Source organism: Dermacentor albipictus, chromosome 5 (genome assembly GCF_038994185.2).
Source record: "Dermacentor albipictus isolate Rhodes 1998 colony chromosome 5, USDA_Dalb.pri_finalv2, whole genome shotgun sequence".
In the NCBI taxonomy this organism is placed as follows: domain Eukaryota; kingdom Metazoa; phylum Arthropoda; class Arachnida; order Ixodida; family Ixodidae; genus Dermacentor; species Dermacentor albipictus.
Window position 1 is genome coordinate 1,439,694 of NC_091825.1, and position 19,895 is coordinate 1,459,588.

Sequence of the window (19,895 nt, forward strand, 5' to 3'; positions counted from 1 at the left end):
CAGGGCGAAGTCGAATTTGTTGACAAGACGAAGCAAAGGGAAGAGTTTGAAGTAGTAGTTCTGCGGAAACCCGCAAGGTGGAGAGAAGTAATTAATAAAGGGAAAATCAGACATCCACCCGTTCGTAGCAATTGCTACAAAAGAAACTCATACGGGTTCCTAGACTGCTGCGCACTAGGGCGAAATACCTTCGTGTAATTATAATAACGCTAATAAGACTACTTTCGAAAAGAGAACGGCCCAGAGGGTTCTATGAGTGCTATGACTGATACTATTATATATATATAAATATATATATATTAGTATGTATAGTGGGTATATATATATATATATATATATATATATATATATATATATATATATATATATATATATATATATATATATATATATATAGTAGTATAATAGTATATATAGTATATAGTGGGCCGTTCTCGTTTCGAAAGTAGTCTGATTAGCGGTATTATAATTACACGAAGGTATTTCGCCCTAGTGCGCAGCAGTCTAGGAACGCGTATGAGTTTCTTTTGTAGCAATTGCTACGAACGGCTCATCTATGGCATCGAATGCGAGCGCTGTTGCTTTGTCTCTGCGTGTAGTAAAGAGAACGAGTTTAAGGGAAGAGAAGAAGCAAGAAAAGGAAAGTTTCTGAAGCATAATGCAGCGGCGTGGTTTCAAAGCGCACCCGCGGTAGAGCACCGGACGGAGATATAAGCTTGCGTGGCCATGATATGCAACGACAAACTGCCTTAAAATATTTAGAGACTTGATAGAAGGTTTCGTTAACACCCGATAACATGGCAATCAGCACTCGAATACGACGAGAGAAATTATTGAGACGTGGAAAATTCCACTGAATTGAGTATGGTTTGCGAGACAAATGCTTGTAAGTATTGAATTTTTTAAAAGATGAGGGGAATATGCGCTCACCGAGAGGACAGCGTCCGCACGAGACCACACCACGCACCTTACTGAGACATGTACCGCTTTGTGGCGGAACAAAGGCCCCCTTCTCTGCCGGCCAAGCGCACAAAACGTGCGTTCCAATGGCTCAAGGCGAGAGGACAGCGTCCTCTCGCTGTCCTCTCGAAATATACATGACCATAAATAAAAAAGAAAGCTATCGGTATAGCGAAATATTTGACGTAATAAGGGTGAAAGAAAAAAGGAAAAAAAGAAAAGAAGTTAATGGTAAATATTTTCTGTTAAAAGAAAATTCTTCAGGTTTTTTTTTATAAATACTGATGTTGAACGTGAAGTTTTGACGCGAAGTGGTGTGGAATTACCAAATGAAAAAGCTGAAAAATGAAATGATTTTTTGCCATAGTTGGTATGCGCCTGAGGGAAAATGAGATTATTGTTTAAAGCAAATCTAGTAGCGTTAGCGTTTATCAGGCATGATTTAGGAATTATACATGCAGGAACTTGATTATGCAATAACTTAATATTAAATATACCCAATTTATAGAACACAATTTCTTTGACAGACAGAATTTTATTAGACTGTAGCAACGGGAGATCGCTAGTATTATAGGGATTAGAGGTGACTATTCTAATTGCTTGGTTTGCAAAGTTTGAAGTGAATGGAGGTGAGTATTATATGTAATTCCCCAACATATTAACGAGTAGTAAATGTGTGAGTGTATAATAGCGTAATATAGCGAGACAAGTGTAGAATGGTTAAAGAACTGGCGCGCTCTAATCAGTAACCGAATGACGTAAGCAACTTTCTTTTTAATATTCGAGACATGATAATGAAACTTGAGGTTAGAGTCTAGTTCTAGCCCTAATAATGAGCAATGAGTGCTAGAAGCGATTAAATGGCAACCAAGACTCAGCAATGGAACTGAACAAGACGGTTTCTGGGGGGAATTAAATGCAATAAACTTGGTTTTCGAGGGATTAATAACAGTAATATTATTTATACACCAGTTTGTAACCTTAGCTCAGTCATTATTGAGTTTAGTAACCAAGGACGAAATATCTTTATCAGAGGTAATGGTTGTGTCGTCGGCGTACAATACAGTGTGAGGGTGTGAGACAGTCAGGCAGATCGTTAGTGTAAATAAAAAATAATAAAGGTCCGAGAATAGAACCCTGTGCTTCCCCCAGGTTAGTAACATTAGCTTCGGAAAAAAAACATTAGAAGTTTTAACTATGTCAAGTCTATCCTACAGATAGGTTCGTAGTAACATTAGTGCTGGCCCAGGTATGCCTATAGCTTCCAACTTTACAAACAAAATGTGATGGTTAGTAGTGTCAAAAGCTTTCGCAAGATCAATAAAACTGAACCGCCAAAATACTCTTCATCAATAGCTTCTTTTCAACAATCCCTTAGGGAGATAAGAGCAAGGTCGGTCAAACTGCCAGGACGAAAAGCATACTGAGAATTGGAAAGAATATTTTATTTAGACATGTAATTGATTAATCCAGTAACAGTCCACTTTTCAATCACTTTACTAAAGAATGGCAGTATACACATTGGATGGTAATTTGCTAGTAAAGAACGATCGTCTCTCTCTAAAACTGGAATTACTTTTTCTCATTTCAGCTGAGATGGAAAAATGCCGGTCCTGAATACTAAAGTGATAATAAAACATAAAACACCACATATAAGATGAGCAACTAGTTTTATGTTACTAGGATGAATATTATCAAGTCCGGCACTGGTTAGTCAGCGTGCGAATGACATGAAGAACCTTATGGGGAGTTGTAGGGTAAGAAAAAAATGAATCCGGCACACGATTCAGTGACAAAGGACGGCTACTGATGACTGGTTTGTCCGGAAAAAACGCATCACTGAAACCTCTTGCTATCTGAAATGGTTGACCATACGTAATGTGATCGTTTGTGATGGTATCAATGAATGAGAATTCTTCATTTCTGGGCAAACAGAAATTTAAAACTTGCTACTTTTGTCTTGAGTTGCTGCCAGACCGACCAAGTTTGTGCTCATAGTAGCTCTTCCTTGCATTCTTTATTTTGTGGTTGAGTGCTCTGAAAAATTTTTGTGTCGTTCGGAGAGAGCGACACTAAAAGGTTGCCTTTTAGTTTTTTTTATATAGGTTGTGACGTTTCCGCATATTGGCTAGTATGCTAGCATTCAACCAAGGGTTTTGAGGAAAAGAGAGGATTTTCTCGCATTGTTTCGTGACGGTATGTGAATCGATTAATGATAACAAAATTGCGGAGAACTGAGAAAAGGCTCTTTGCGAATCATTATTTTCAAGGACAGCAGACCAGTTAGCTTTAGTCACAGTTTCCAAAAAGGTATTTTTGTTCAGTACTTAAGTGAAGTATGAAATTGTGGGTGACTGCGGCATCTTCGCCAAAGGCGGCCCCGTGATCCTCGGCATGTTAAATTGAAAGGGTTAAGGCAGTGAAGTCATGTGCGCGTGTTGTCGCTGGCGGCGGGTTACAGAAGGAGAGACTTCAGAGGAAGCGGGCGCTGTCGTCCGACGTCTGTGCGCTTCGTTCCCAAGACGACGAGACAAGAGCGGGAGAGTGCGAAGGCGGGGAGAAAAGAAAAGAAAGAAAAGCACAAAAATAATTGGGGCGACACCAAGACGAAAAAAAGAAAGAGGAAAAGAACAACAAAGAAAAAAATAAAGAAGGAAGGGGGCATCGTTGTCGGCATGCTTTCGTGGCCACAAAAACATGCCGCCAACGACACCCCTGAATGCATCCTAGCCTCTCGCTCCCCCAACGCTTTCCCATGCTTCCGTCTTTCTTTATTGTTTTTCTTTCTTGTTCTTTTTCCCTTTCTTTTTTTTCGTCTTGGTGTCGCCCATTTTTTTTCTGCTTTTCATTATTTTCTCCCCGCCTTCCCACTTTCCCGCTCTTGTACACTTCACGTTGTCGTTCTTGCACGGGTCGTGATTTCAGGCGGCCAGGGTCGAAAGTTGCTCAAGCAGAAAAATGCGCTTATGTGGGGTACTACGGCAGCCATCTTGCGAGTAGTTCATATTCCCCCACCAGGCGATGCCACTGAGTCATGAAGGGTTAGCTGGAAAGAGCGGCAGCTACCTCGAGGCCGCCGCGCGGAAAAACCAGGAGTCCAGGGGACAATGCCCCTTGTCGAGTTCGAATCACGCGGAAAAGACAAAGGGAAGCAGGGAGCGGTAGGAGAGAGTGAAAGGGTGATTATCGCTGGCGACTCAAATATGGCTAGTTATTCAAAAGCAATTGCGGAGTGGGTGAAAGCCGATAAAAGAGTGGCGGTAGGGACATTTCCAGGGCGGACACTGGGTTCTGGCATTAAGCGAGCAAAAGGAAAGCTCGCGGAAAATGCCCACGTGCGCAACCGTGTCATAGTAGCAGGTGGGCTAAATGACGTCCTGAAGACGAAATGGACAGGACTAGCCCAGCGCTTGGCGAAGGGGGTGGACGATTTGCGCGAGCTATCCCCTCAGGTGCAGATCGTGGTGTGCACGGTGCCGGAGGTGCCTGTGCGTGACAGTCACGTACAAAGAGCCGTAGATGCTGCTAATGAGGCAATATGGAAAATGAGCCGAGAGAAAGGCTTGGAGATTGTCGAAGTAAACAGGGAAGTGAGAAGCTGTGGTGGTTTTAATCGAGACGGGATCCACCTTAATTACAGGCTGGCACAAGGAGTGGGCTGGCGAATCGATGGCCGCGCTGTTGCGCTTTTAGGGGGCCCGTGGAGGCTCAGAAGGCCAGAGTAGATAGTAATACAAAGGTCCCCTAGGGGAACCTCAGAAGAGCACCGCCGTTGATAGCGAAAAAAGGAAGAAAGCAAGAAAGAGAGCTCGCCATGCAACAAGCTACATAAACATGCATGGCAGCAGAAGAAAGGAAAGAGGGCAGAGATAGAGGAGCAGATAAATAGAGAACAAATAGGGGTGTATGAGGTTACAGAAACGCACCTTAGAGACTCAGAAGAGCCGCCAGTTATTGAGCATTAAGTTTGGCAAGGGTGCAACAAAACTAAGTCACAAAAAAAAAGGAGGTGGAGTCGGAATGCTCATCAATCAGGGAGCCAAATGGAAAAGAGTAAAATCAAAATGTGAAGAGCGTCTTTGGTTATTAGTTACAATGAGTGGGAAAAAACTTGACTTGGCGTTACGTATTTGTGGACCGGAAATAATTGCACAGAGAAGAATAAAGAGTTAGTGGAATGCATAGGCGCTAATACTAAGAGTTTCGGGAATGGGGCTGAAATTCTCCTATTAGGTGACATGAATGCCCACATACAGGATTTAGATCGCCATACCGCCAACAACGGGAAGCCTATGCTAGACCTTTGTGAGCAACATAACCTTGTTATCGTGAATACTGGGCCCAGATGTGAAGGGTTGATCACGTGGGAAGTGGGAAACCGGCAATCGAGCATTGATTACTGTCTGATGACGGAAGGAATTCATAAGTTGAGAGAAATGGTCATTGATGAGGAAGGGTATAGGAGCATACGGAGTGTCCATAAACACATCATTTTAAAAATGGGATATGTAGTTGGGAAAGAGAGCAAGCAACGCAAAATGGCCAGTCCAAATTTTTGAGTTGAGGAAGAAATTGGCAAATGGCCAAGTAAAGTGTGGGATTATGGTGAGCTTCTAAGTGTAATAACGACAGAAATACGAAAAGAGAAACAACATGTTCGTTGGAAAGGAACAAAGAAACCGAGAAGCTGGTGGAACAGGGAGATACGAGAAGCGATCGTAGAACGACAGAAAGCATCTCGAGAGCACAGGCAGGCAAAGAAGGCGCAGTTTCCGCAGGATGAAGTTACCGGTAAATGGGAAATATACCGGGTGAAAAAGTCTATGGTTCAAATACTGGTGCAAGCAAAACTAAAAGGTGAAAGTGAACGTTGGTTGTCAGAAATACGTGAAAAAAAGAAGGCCGCACCTAGTATATTTACTGGGACTACATAATATTATTAAGCAGGAAGTCAACAACAATACAACAACATATCCTAGACGAAGAAGTAAACAGACTGGAAGGAGAAGCGCCAATAAATTACATCCGAAAAACAACAGCCGAATCTTTCCAAGGCAATGACGAGGTTGTATTCGAAGAAAAAAAGAGCATGAAAGAGACGCAAGTGCAAAGGGAGCTCGCGCTGACAAATTGCAACTGGAAGAAAGCGGAAGGGAAAATTCCTAAGCGCACAGCAACAGGGCTAGACGAGGTTCCCGTTAGGCTGATTAATGAACTAGGACCAAAATGTAAGGAAGCTCTGGTGAAAGCAGTGCAAAAAACTTTAAATGATAGACGAATACCAGACAGTTGGCGACAAAGTAGAATGAACTTAATTTATAAAGGCAACGGGGAGAAAGATACAAATAGAATTCACTCGTATAGACCGTTGACCATTACGTCGGTAATATACAGGCTAGCAATGCAGGCAATCAAATTAAAGCTTCAAGCTTAGGCAGAGAATAATGGCATTTTCGGAGAACTTCAGAATGACTTCAGAATGGCTTCAGTATAGGCAGACGTCTGGATGATAACTTTTTTGTTCTTACTGAGTGTATTGAAATATCAAAAGCAGAAAGCAGACCGTTCTATGTGGCCTTTTTAGACGTTACAGGAGCCTACGACAACGTAGACCGCAACATTTTGTGGGATAGTCTGAAAGGGGAAGGCGTAGGTGACGATTATCTACAGCTTTTGAGAGAGATTTACCTAGAAAATACTGTTTGCGTTAAATGTGAAGGGATGAGAAGCGAGGAGAAAGTTTATATCAACAAGGGACTGAGGCTAGGACTGATCCCCGCTGCTGTTTATGGTGTACATGGCGAGGATGGAAAGGGCGCTAGAAGGAAGTACTATCGGGTTTAATCTCTCATACAAACAGGCGGGTACAGTAGTAGAGGAGCAGCTCCCAGATTTATTTTATGCGGATGACATTGTGTTGCTAGCTAACAAGCAAAGTGATTTGCAACGTCTGGCTAATATCTGTGTACAGGAAGGCAACAATGTAGGTTTAAAATTGAGAGAAAATCAGGTGTTATGATATTCAACGAAAACATAGAACAGACAGTGGAAATACAAGACCAGGAAATACCTCGGGTAACAAAATACAAATACCTTGGTATATGGATAAACGAGTGCAATAGATATACGGAAACACAGGAAAAAAAAAACAACAGTGAAGGGGAAGAGAAATGCATCCATAATGAAGCATAGAGCGCTATGGGGATACAATAAGTACGAGGCCCACCGAGGTATGTGGAAAGGTGTAATGGTTCCCGGACTTACTTTTGGAAATGCAGTTGTTTGCTTTAAATCAGGGGTACAATCAGGACTCGATGGGAAACAAAGGTCAGTGGGTCGCCTCGCATTGGGCGCTCACAGGAAGACTACAAATGAAGCTGTGCAGGGTGATATGGGCTGGACTAGTTTTCAAGTGAGGGAAGCTCGCAGTACGATTGAGTATGAAGAACGCCTGAGGAATATGCCCTAACCCTTTAAATTTAACATGCCGAGGATCACGAGGTCGCCTTTGACGAAGATAGGTCATCCTATCGAAGCGTTGGCCAGCCTTTCTGAGCCACCTTATAACTGTTTACAAGCCTTATAACTCAGCCGAATAGCGTCATAAATAAACTAGCACTCATGGTGGTATGGCCGTTTATGTATCATCACATCTTAGCTATAAACGTCGTCATGACGTCGACTTAAAGCTAACAAACTATGAATCTTTTGGTTAGAATTCAATCATCCTTTTCTTCACGCTGATGAAAGAAACTTTATTTTTAGAGGCGTTTACAGATCACCGTCTTCATCTTACGTTGACTTTTCTTCCGCCTCGATCAATTCGTAGAGAAACTATCATTTGAAAGCAAGATTGTGGTTATTATGGGCGATATTAATATAAACCTGGATAAACTTCACCTACCTTCTCCCTTTATAGCAACTGTTTTCAGAGTTACGGTTTTGAAAGTTTGGTAGCGCTACCTACTCTTTGTAATAAGCTAAATGAGAGCTCACTACTAGATCAAGCGCTAAGCAACATGACGTCACCGCCAGAGGCTGGTGTCCTTGATGTCGACATAACAGATCATTACCCTATCTTTGTTTCCTTCAACTCCGAGCCGCAGTCACCCACTATTTCATACTTCACTTACGTACTGAACAAAGATACCTTTTTGGAAACTGTGACTAAAACTGACTGGTCTGCTGTCCTTGAAAATAATGATTCGCAAAGAGCCTTTTCTCAGTTCTCCGCAATTTTGTTATCATTAATCGATTCACATACCGTCACGAAACAATGCGAGAAAATCCTCTCTTTTCCTCAAAACCCTTGGTTGAATGCTAGCATACTAGCCAATATGCGGAAACGTCACAACCTATATAAAAAAAACTAAAAGGCAACCTTTTAGTGTCGCTCTCTCTGAACGACGGAAAAACTTTTCAGAGCACTCAGCCACAAAATAAAGAATGCAAGGAAGAGCTACTATGAGCACAAACTTGGTCGGTCTGGCAGCAAGTCAAGACAAAAGTAGCAAGTTTTAAATTTCTGTTTGCCCAGAAATGAAGAATTCTCATTCATTGATACCGTCACAAACGATCACATTACGTATGGTCAACCATTTCAGATAGCAAGAGGTTTCGGTGATGCGTTTTTTCCGGACAAACCCGTCATCAGTAGCCGTCCTTTGTCACTGAATCGTGTGTCGGATTCCTTTTTTTTTACCCTACAACTCCCCATGAGGTTCTTCATGTCATTCGCACGCTGAAACTAACCAGTGCCGGACTTGATAATATTCATCCTAGAAACATAAATCTAGTTGCTCATCTCATATGTGATGTTTTGTTTTATTATCACTTTAATATTCGGGACCGGCATTTTTCCATCTCAGCTGAAATGAGAAAAAGTAATTCCAGTTTTAGAGAGAGACGATCGTTCTTTACTAGCAAATTACCATCCAATGTGTATACTGCCATTCTTTAGTAAAGTGATTGAAAAGTGGACTGTTACTCGATTAATCAATTACATGTCTAAATTAAATATTCTTTCCAATTCTCAGTATGCTTTTCGTCCTGGCTATTTGACCGACCTTGCTCTTATCTCCCTAACGGATCGTTGAAAGGAAGCTATTGATAAAGGGTATTTTGGCGGTTCAGTTTTTATTGATCTTACGAAAACTTTTGACACTAGTAACCATCGCATTTTGTTTGTAAAGTTGGAAGCTATAGGCATAACTGGGCCAGCACTAATGTTACTACGAACCTATCTGCAGGATAGACATAACATAGTTAAAACTTCTAATGTTTTTTTTCCGAAGCTAATGTTACTAACCTGGGGGAAGCACAGGGTTCTATTCTCGGACCTTTATTATTTTTTATTTACACTAACGATCTGCTTGACTGTCTCACATCCTCACACTGTATTGTACGCCGACGACACAACCATTACCTGTGATAAAAATATTTCGTCCTTGGTTACTAAACTCAATAATGACTGAGCTAAGGTTACAAACTGGTGTATAAATAATATTACTGTTATTAATCCCTCGAAAACCAAGTTTATTGCATTTAATTCCCCCCAGAAACCGTCTTGTTCAGTTCCATTGCTGAGTCTTGGTTGCCATTTAATCGCTTCTAGCACTCATTGCTCATTATTAGGGCTAGAACTAGACTCTAACCTCAAGTTTCATTATCATGTCTCGAATATTAAAAAGAAAGTTGCTTACGTCATTCGGTTACTGATTAGAGCGCGCCAGTTCTTTAACCATTCTACACTTGTCTCGCTATATTACGCTATTATACACTCACACATTTACTACTCGTTAATATGTTGGGGAATTACATATAATACTCACCTCCATTCACTTCAAACTTTGCAAAACCAAGCAATTAGAATAGTCACCTCTAATCCCTATAATACTAGCGATCTCCCGTTGCTACAGTCTAATAAAATTCTGTCTGTCAAAGAAACTGTGTTCTATAAATTGGGTATATTTAATATTAAGTTATTGCATAATCAAGTTCCTGCATGTATAATTCCTAAAACATGCCTGATAAACGCTAACGCTACTAGATTTGCTTTAAACAATAATCTCATTTTCCCTCAGGCGCATACCAACTATGGCAAAAAATCATTTCATTTTTCAGCTTTTTCATTTGGTAATTCCACACCACTTCGCGTCAAAACTTCACGTTCAACATCAGTATTTATAAAAAAAACCTGAAGAATTTTCTTTTAACAGAAAATATTTACCATTAACTTCTTTTCTTTTTTTCCTTTTTTCTTTCACCCTTATTACGTCAAATATTTCGCTATACCAATAGCTTTCTTTTTTATTTATGGTCATGTATATTTCGAGAGGACAGCGTCCTCTCGCTGTCCTCTCGCCTTGAGCCATTGGAACGCACGTTTTGTGCGCTTGGCCGGCAGAGAAGGGGGCCTTTGTTCCGCCACAAAGCGGTACATGTCTCAGTAAGGTGCGTGGTGTGGTCTCGTGCGGACGCTGTCCTCTCGGTGAGCGCATATTCCCCTCATCTTTTAAAAAATTCAATACTTACAAGCATTTGTCGAAAATGGGAAAATGCCTCATTAATAAGTGTTAGCGTGGTAAGACATATATTTCCGTGCATGACATTACAGGACTTGGAAACACCTGCTCATCCACGCAACTTACCAGCAGTGATGAGGAATTCTGCGGGTGGCACCTCTCCCTTGGCGTCGTGCCGGTGGACACCATGCTCGAGGAGGTTTCTCAACTGTGCACCGCTCACGTTCATCACCACGAGCGTGTTGCCGAACGGAAGAACGTTCACCACGTCCTCGAAAGTGACCAGGCCACCTGTGCTCTGCGAGGGGGTGATCAATAAGCTTCACACATGATGAACCACATAGGCATGAAGGAAGCTCATAAATTCGCTCGAAAGCCTTACTAGATCATGAAAACATTCTCAGTAATCACATGCATCTTGAACAGAGTTCCGTCCGGATGAGCTGTGCCGAACATAGCAACGCTACACAGGTGCAGGAAGCCACAATTTCTGACGCTCCTCTACCGTACGTGTCGACGCCAGTGTGAAGGTCAATTGATGACCTACAAACGATGTCACCGCTTGCCAGCGCACTTTGTCAATGCTGGCTGTGTGTTTCACCAGCGAGTCCAGCATGCACCGCTGTTTTCCAGATGCCGACTTCAACAATAATCGATTGGCCAAATAGTGTCATTCAATTTTCTACCTAGGCTGAGAAGGATGCAACCGACAACCTGGAGCAGTGTGGCCGGTTCCTGTGTTCAATGCTCTGAAGCGCCTGTGCGTCCAATGTGCCTCCTTTTGTGTTTCAAGCGCTCCATCATCTGTGTTAAAGTTGTACCGGCGAACCCACAGCCATTGCCTTGTGTGCAAAACGCCGGAGAAAGTAAGGCCATTCTACCATGACAGGAGAAAAGACCAGCCGTTGAGCAGGAACAGTCAAGTCTACTGCCGAAATGCATGCTTTTTTCAGCTGTTGTCAAGTTTTAGTGATGGTGAAGAACACAGTAGCCACCACTGTGAATAATATCACTAACTCTTTATTAGGAAAACATGTGCCTAGCAAAGCAAGTTATACTGAGTCACAAGAATGGTGGCGAGCAAAGTCGGCGATGGTCGAAAATCAGATCTACGGGTAAAGCGCGTGGATTTTCATACGTGTTAACAGTCGAAAGTTGCAGGGTAAACGCTGGTGCCCGCGTGCCTTCTAGAAACTGCAACACGATTCATGCCGCGCATGCAGTCTCACAATACAAGCTTCGGCTTGAACAGATGTATTCAACACATACATTCGAGTAAGTTATGAATCACGCAGGTCCATCTTGCACTGACCGATAACCTTGAGTAAATAACGGGTGAAATGCAGTCCTCGAGTAAAAGATAAGTGCACGTGTCAATTTACCCCTCCTAAAAAATCATCACCCGATACTGCAAAAACTAAACAGAAAAGCAAAAGCACCTGTAGTAAAAAAAAAACAAAGGAACAAACAGAGTTTCATATTAGTATAACTAGAGGCAGGAGCGCAGCGATGGCGTAGAGGTAGAACACCTGCCTCGTGTGCAAGAGGTCCGTGGTTTGAATCCCGGTGCCGCGCAATTTTTCACCGGGTTAAAAAAAATTCGCGTGTTGATAAAATTGCATAAACAGGCCTGGAGTGGCCTGATCCCGGTGCCCAGAACCAGTAACGCACGCCCTCATCAGAGCAGGATTGGCCACCCTGGTGCAGTTCTTGGCCACAACCTCCTATATGAATACAAGAATCAAACCCCGGCCCTCAGTTCACAGCAGCTGCGAAGCAACTGACCACGGCGGCGGTCAGACCTGCGACGCAGCAGAGGGTGCTAAGAATCCCTAGCTCCGGACAGGGCGCCATTGGAATATGAGCCTGGCAACGTTTAACGCTAGAACGTTATTTAGTGAGGCGAGTCTAGCAGCGCTATTGGAGGAATTAGACGGTAGTAAATGTGATATACTAGGGCTCAGTGAAGTTAGGAGGCCAAAAGAAGCATATACAGTGCTAAAAAGCGGGCACGTCCTGTGCTACCGAGGCTTAGCGGAGAGACGAGAACTAGGAGTCCAATTCCTGATTAATAAGAATATAGCTGGTAACATACAGGAACTCTATAGCATTACCGAGAGGGTGGCCGGTCTGGTGAAACTTAATAAGAGGTACAAAATGAAGGTTGTACAGGTTGTAAGGTTGTACGCCCCTACATCCAGTCAAGATGATCAGGAAGTCGAAAGCTTCCATGAAGACGTGGAATCGGCGATGGGTAGAGTGAGAAAAAAATACACTGTACTGATGGGCGACTTCAATTTGGCGCCAAGGTAGGCAAGAAGTAGGCTGGAGTAAAGGCAGTAGGGGAATATGGCATAGACACTAGGAAGAGGAGGGGAGAGTTATTAGTAGAGTTTGAGGAACAGAATAAGATGCGGATAATGAATGCCTTCTTCCGTACGTGGGATAGCCGAAAGTGGACGTGAAGGAGCCCGAACGGCGAAACTAGAAATGAAATATACTTTATACCCTGCGCTAACCCTGGCATCTCACAAGATGTGGACTGGCTCAGCAAGGTGCGCTGCAGTGACCATAGGATGGCAAGAAATCGAATTAGCCGAGACCTGAGGAGGGAACGGAAGAGAATGGTACATAAGAAGCCGATCAAGGAGTTAGCGGTAAGAGGAAAAATAGAGGAATTCGAGATCAAGCTACAGAACAGGTATTCGGCTTTAACTCAGAAAGAGGACCTTAGTGTTGAAGCAATGAACGACAATCTTGTGGGCATCATTAAGGAGTGTGCAATAGAAGTCGGTGGTAGCTCCATTAGACAGGATACCAGTAAGCTATCGCAGGAGACGAAAGATCTGATCAAGAAACGCCTATGTATGAAAGCCTCTAGCCCTATAACTACAATAGAACTGGCAGAACTTGCGAAGCTAATCAACAAGTATAAGGCAGCTGACACATGGAAGTATAGTATGGATAGAATTGAACATGCTCTCAGGAATGGAGGAAGCCTAAAAGCAGTGAAGAAGAAACTAAGAATAGGCAAGAATCAGATGTATGCGTTAAGAGGCAAAGCCGGCAATATCATTACTAATATGAATGAGATCGTTCAAGTGGCTGTGGAGTTCTATAGAGATTTATACAGCACCAGTGGTACCCGCGACGATAATGGAAGAGAGAATAGTGTAGAGGAATTTGAAATCTCACAAGTACCGCCGGAAGAAGTAAACAAAGCCTTGGGAACTGTGCAAAGGGGGAAGGCAGCTGGGGAGGATCAGCTAACAGCAGATTTGTTGAAGGATGGTGGGCAGATTGTTCTAGAGAAACTGGCCACCCTGTGTACGCAATGCCTCAGGACTTCGAGTGTACCGGAATCTTGGAAGAACGCTAACATAATCGTAGTGCATAAGAAAGGGGACGCCAAAGACTTGAAAAATTATGGACCGATGTGCTTACTGTCCGTTGCCTACAAAGTATTTACTAAGGTAATGGCAAATAGAATCAGGAACACCTTAGACTTCCGTCAACCAAATGACCAGGCAAGATTCCGTAAAGACTACTCAACACTAGACCATATTCACACTATTAATCAGGTGATAGTGAAATGTGCGGAATATAACCAACCCTTATATATAGCTTTCATTGATTACGAGAAAGCGTTTGATTCAGTCGAAACCTCAGCAGTCATGGAGACATTGCGGAGTCAGGGTATAGACGAGCCGTATGTAAAAATACTGAACGATATCTATAGCGGGTCCAGAGCCACCGTAGTCCTCCATAAAGAAAGCAACAAAATTGCAATAAAGAAAGGCGTCATGCAGGGAGATGCGACCTCTCCAATGCTATTCAAAGCGTGTTTAAAGGAGCTATTCAGAGACCTGTATTCGGAAGAATTGGAGACAAGAGTTAATGGAGAATACCTTAGTAACTTGCGATTCGCTGATGATATTGCCTTGCTTAGTAACTCAGGGGCCAACTGCAATGCATGCTAACTGATCTAGAGAGGCAAAGACGAAGAGTGGGTCTAAAAATCAATTTGCAGAAAACTCAAGTAATGTTTAACAGTCTTGGAAGAGAACAGCAGTTTACGAAAGGTAGTGAGGCAGTGGAAGTGGTAAGAAAATACATCTACTTAGGACAGGTAGTGACTGCGGATGTGCATCACGAGACTGAAATAATCAGAAGAATAAGAATGCGCTGGGGTGCATTTGGTAGACATTCTCAGATCATGAACAGCAGGTTACTGTTATCCCTCAAGAGAAAAGTATATAATAGCTGTGTCTTACCAGTTCTCACCTACGGGGCAGAAACCTGGAGGCTTACGAAAAGGGTTCTACTTGAATTGAGGACGACGCAACGAGCTATGGAAAGAAGAATGATAAGAGTAACGTAAGAAAAGAGCAGATTGGGTGAGGGAACAGACGCGAATAACTGATATCTTAGGTGAAATCAAGAAAAGAAATGGGCATGCGCTGGGCATGTAATGAGGAGGGAAGATAAGCGATGGTCATTAAGGGTTACGGACTGGATTCCAAGGGAAGGGAAGCGTAGCAGAGGGCGGCAAAAAGTTAGGTGGGCGGATGAGATTAAGAAGTTTGCAGGGACAACATGGCCACAATTAGTACATGACCGGGGGGTAGTTGGAGAAGTATGGGAGAGGCCTTTGCCCTGCAATGGGCGTAATCAGGCTGATGATGATGATGATACCTAGAGGGAAATCTGGCGCTACGATCGTTCAACCATCATGGGAATGATGGGAAGCACAGGCTTCAGTTTGGCATTCTATTGATAGGCGAACTAGTCTACACGTATTTTTTTGGCAATTTTGGTTTCGCTCCAAGTGCAATTGCTACATACTGCAGTGGGACAGCGCAACCGAAAGCTCTTTGCCTTTCTTATGTTGCTCGATGTGGCGATAGCGCGCTGGGCCAGCGATGAGGCGATGTTTGTGTCATGGTGTGGCGTCGAAGCCCTGACGAGAAAGCGACAGCATCGTAAACCTTGAAAGAACATGTTTTGAGCATTTGGACCTTGGTTTCTTAAGTGTGTTAGGTTGGCACTGTAGCGTTACGTGCTTTATGAAACTTCAGAATAGGAAAAAGAAGGCACTACTGATACAAGACATATACAGTTGTACTTCTAGTGGCTTGACGATCAAAATTTATTAAGAGCTTCATTATGCATTGCTCGTTTATGTGCTCATTGAAATGGGTGTTTTAGGAGTTTGAGAACACAAACTTGCCTGTGGTAGGAAAGGTTGCTGCTTCCTGGCTCTAGTTTAGTGTCGCAGAACAGGTAAGTGCAAAGCCATGCCACAGCGCTTCGGAAGCGGTACGGCAATGTAAAATGTGATGACGAAATACTCGTAGGAGTCCACTAGCGTCCTAGCTAGCACTGCAGCAGATGTGCTTAAATATACGTGAAAACGTTCAGCAATCGTGACAGCCGACGCAGCCTTTCGAAAGAGCGAGAGAGTTCGCAAGTGCCTCTTGCCTGCGAGAAAATTTACGCATTTGCAGCGAGCAGGCGTCGTAGCAGACGACGCTTCTAGCATTCTGCTCAAGGGCGCAAGACTTTCTCACATTACAACATCTTTATTTCCAGAAATACTTGATGAGTGTTTTTATATAAGTACATGCACGGCTGTTGTTGCTGTTGTGAAAATAAATAAATAATTATTCTTAATTATTCTTTGGCGTTAAATCGAGAACAGAATCGCACGAGTATGCAAACCATAGTAAACCATGCTTCCATCTTAAAGTCATAGAAAGTTTATTTAGCGCGTTGTACATTATATTACATATTGCAAAAATAAAATTAGATTTTACGCGGTAATACTTGAGTACAGCTTTGTTTACTGCGCCGCAAGCAAACGCCACTAGTCTAAAGATAGAAGTGAATCCCAAGCATGCACTTCCCATTATTCCCATGTAGGTTGAAGCAACGCTCATGAGAATCCCCGTAGACACTAGCGCCACATTTCCCTTTAGGGCATTTATTGAGAAACTCTATGGGAACAAAAGAACGAAGTTGTGGTTACGATGAGGTTACCAGTTGTGGCTACGATGAGATAAGTGATGACGATGATCCAAGGTTATCCATAAATGACCGTGGTTTAGCGAACTGCTTTGTTTTGCATACTATTTCATGTTGTGAGACTGAAGAATTATAATAATAATCGTCATCAGCCTGAGTACAGGGCAAAGGCCTTTCCCACACTTCTCCACACTACCCCGGTCACGTACTAACTCTGACCATGTTGTATCTGCAAACTTCTTGATCTCATCAGCCCACATAACGTTCTGCCGCCCCCCTGCTACGCTTCCCTTCTCTTGGAATCAAGTCTGCAACCCTTAATTACCATTGGTTATCTTCCCTCCTCATTACATGCCCTGCCCATGCCCATTTCTTGTTCAGGATTTCAACTAAGATGTCATTACCTAGGGTTTGTTCCCTCACCCAATCTGCTGTTTTCTTAGCCCTTAACGCGACACCCATTATTCTTCTTTCCATATCTCGTTGCATCGTCCTCAATTTCTTTAAGAACCCTTTTTGTAAGCCTCCAGGTTTGTGCTCCGTACGGGGGTACTGGTAGAGCACAGCTGTTATACACTTTTCTATTAAGGGATAATGGCAACCTGCTGTTCATGAACAGAAGAATCAATACCAAGATTAAAAACAACTGTGCTGCAGGACACGATGACATCAAACTTATGCCTATAAAATGGTTTGCGGGTGTGATAGCGCCCTCACTCTCATACCATTAATAACTTAACTTTATGTACTGGAGTTTTTTCTGAGCAGCTGCAAATAGCTCGTGTGTGCCCGGTCTTCAAAGGTGTTAATGACAGAGAAATTGTAAATTATTGACCAATATTGGTACTTCCAATGCTGTCAACAGTGTTTCAAAGTGCTATTAATATCAGATTACAAATTTTTTCAATAAGTATAATATCAGAAGTGAGGCCCAGTTTGGCTTTCAAAAAGGTAAATCTACCGGACTTGCGTTACTCGATATTAAAAGTGTGATACTAAATAATTTCGAGGGAAAGCTTTACACGCTGGCACTGTTTGCAGATTTCTGTAAAGCATTCAATACCGTGTGTCATAGTGTTCTTCCACCAAAACTGAATAATTACGGTGTCCGTGGCATTGCCAATAGGTAACTACAAAATTACTTGACTGACCGTTACCAATATGTAGTTATTAATCAGGAGACATCCTCGCATGCTAAGGTTAACAAAGGTGTCCAAGAAGAATGTGCACTCGGTCCACTGTTATTCATAATTTACGTAAGTGACCTGTGTCGCATTCCAGACTCTCCTAAAATAATTATGTATGCCGATGGCACTAACATTTTTTTTTTGCTCGTGATTCGATTTCTAACCTTGAAGGGAGTGTAAACACATATCTAAGTAAGCTGTCTCGTTGGCCTAAAATCAAGAAGTTACGGCTAAGCGCGAGTGATGCTATGTTCACACCACGGTCGTAACGCGCGTAACAGCTCTTTTGGCGTATCGAACGTAACGGCTGTAAAAAACGTTACGGCAGTTAAGCCGGCACCTTTGTTCACATTTACTGCTGCTTAAATTACGGCTTTTACAACAGGCCAATCAACTTTGGAGCTGCAGAATCGACGTCACCAGCGGTCCAATATGGTTCCTGCCAACATGCGAGCGCTGGCCGAGATCGAAGAAATTCACGCTCAAAACAAACTTATAGTCATGTATTCAATCGCCCAAAGACGACGAAGGCGAGGCAGAAGGGTTTCGGTGCGGCAAGTATTTCTCGACAGGGCCGTGGACGCCGATTTTCACAACCTTTTCGCCAAGCTCCGAGTTGGTGACGCTGCGATGTTTCATAACATAATGCGCATGTCGCCCCAGCAGTTCCGCTTCCTTGAAAACCTAATGAGACCATTCATCGAAGTTCGGAGCACGCATCTGCGGCCATCGATTTCCTCGGCGGATAAACCAGATGAACTGAAAACAGTCTCGCAAGGCGCACTGCAAAAATTTTCACGAACACAGCCAATCGTGCGCACGGAATGGCGGAATGGCACTTCCCGCGCCCGGAGCTGTCTGCAGACGGGAGGACGGAAGTGTCGTCACCGGTTGTTGAAAGCCGAAAGCTTATCGGTCATTGGCTGTGTCGCAACGGTCGTAACATAACAGTCGTAAATGTTGCCGACCCTTTAACACTCTCACCCACGATTTTTGCGAGAACTGCGCATGTTGGTACCTTTACGTTCGCAGTCTGAACTAGACGCATACGCTTGTTGCGCTTCTGCTTACGTATGTTACGAAAAATCGGCGCCTTACGAACGTAGTCTGAACATAGCATAAGACTAAATACATATTGTCTGCAGCTATCAATAAGCCACGGAATATGAGCCTAAATGTTTCCTTTGAGGGCGAGGCGCTTCAGCAAGTTAAGGTTCAAAAATTTCTGGGCGTATGGTTCCAAGAAGAGCGGTCGTGTAATCAACATATAAATAGCATTAGAATAAAGTAAATGTGTTGGATGTAGGAACAGATTAAGTTGATCATTACCACTTTTTCTCAAGAATGCCATATATCATACACTATTGTACTCCAGGCTCAATTTAGAACGACAGAAAGCTAAGCTACTTGACAAGGATTCAATATGCAAAAAGGTGAGGCGTGCTGAAAGGATAAAAGACTAGAGAAGCGGAGAACACGAACGCCGACTATCAACTGATGAGAGCACTGAGGCGAAAAAAGAAAGAAGACACAAAACTCACCTGCGCAAGCTATGGAATGGAATCACCACGTGTCAGTCGTGTACATGTGTCAGTCTACGTGAGAGATAGCTGTTAAAGCACTTCATCTCTTCCTTATGTAAAGTAATCGAAGGCTGATTCACGCACGCACTTCCACGATTATAGATATGCCATGCCTCTACCATACGACGCTTATCTTCATTCTCGTGCCTGTACAATACCGCACATTCATCTAACTCTGGCGTGCAATTACAATCTTAGCAATGTAGGGAAAGATTAGAAGGCGATCCACTGGTTAACAGTGGATCGCCGTCTAATTCTAAGACTTTCTGTAAGCAGCTGTCAACCTTACTCAGGTAAATATCGCTAAAAATAGGGGCAACTTCTGAGACAATACAAATGCCTGATTTCTGCAGAAAAACACCATCTCTCCCCCCAATCAGCGTCGATATTAAGTACATTGAAAATTTTTTTAGAAAAGCTCCCGTGGAAACACTGCATCTGTCAATAAAAAACCGACACTTGCATTTGTTCTTTAATGCACTCATTTTCGGAATTGAGCAACTCTTAATGCGGCAAGGAGTAATACAGGTCTTCGATATCCGTACTAAAAGCTGTACAATCATCATCATCATCATCATCATCATCATCATCATCATCAGCCTGGTTACGCCACTGCA

The 19,895-nt window shown here is 42.9% G+C and overlaps 1 protein-coding gene across 2 annotated transcripts in view; it reads right to left on the bottom strand.

The window, feature by feature from the left end:
* LOC135912382 (protein 5NUC-like) overlaps positions 1 to 19,895 on the bottom strand; it is a 916,167-nt gene that overhangs the window by 115,231 nt on the left and 781,041 nt on the right. For both annotated transcript variants that reach the window (XM_070538191.1, XM_070538192.1), the window contains one exon: positions 10,611 to 10,782. In XM_070538191.1, the coding sequence (XP_070394292.1) occupies positions 10,611 to 10,782 (172 nt within the window). The remainder of the gene's footprint in view (positions 1 to 10,610; positions 10,783 to 19,895) is intronic.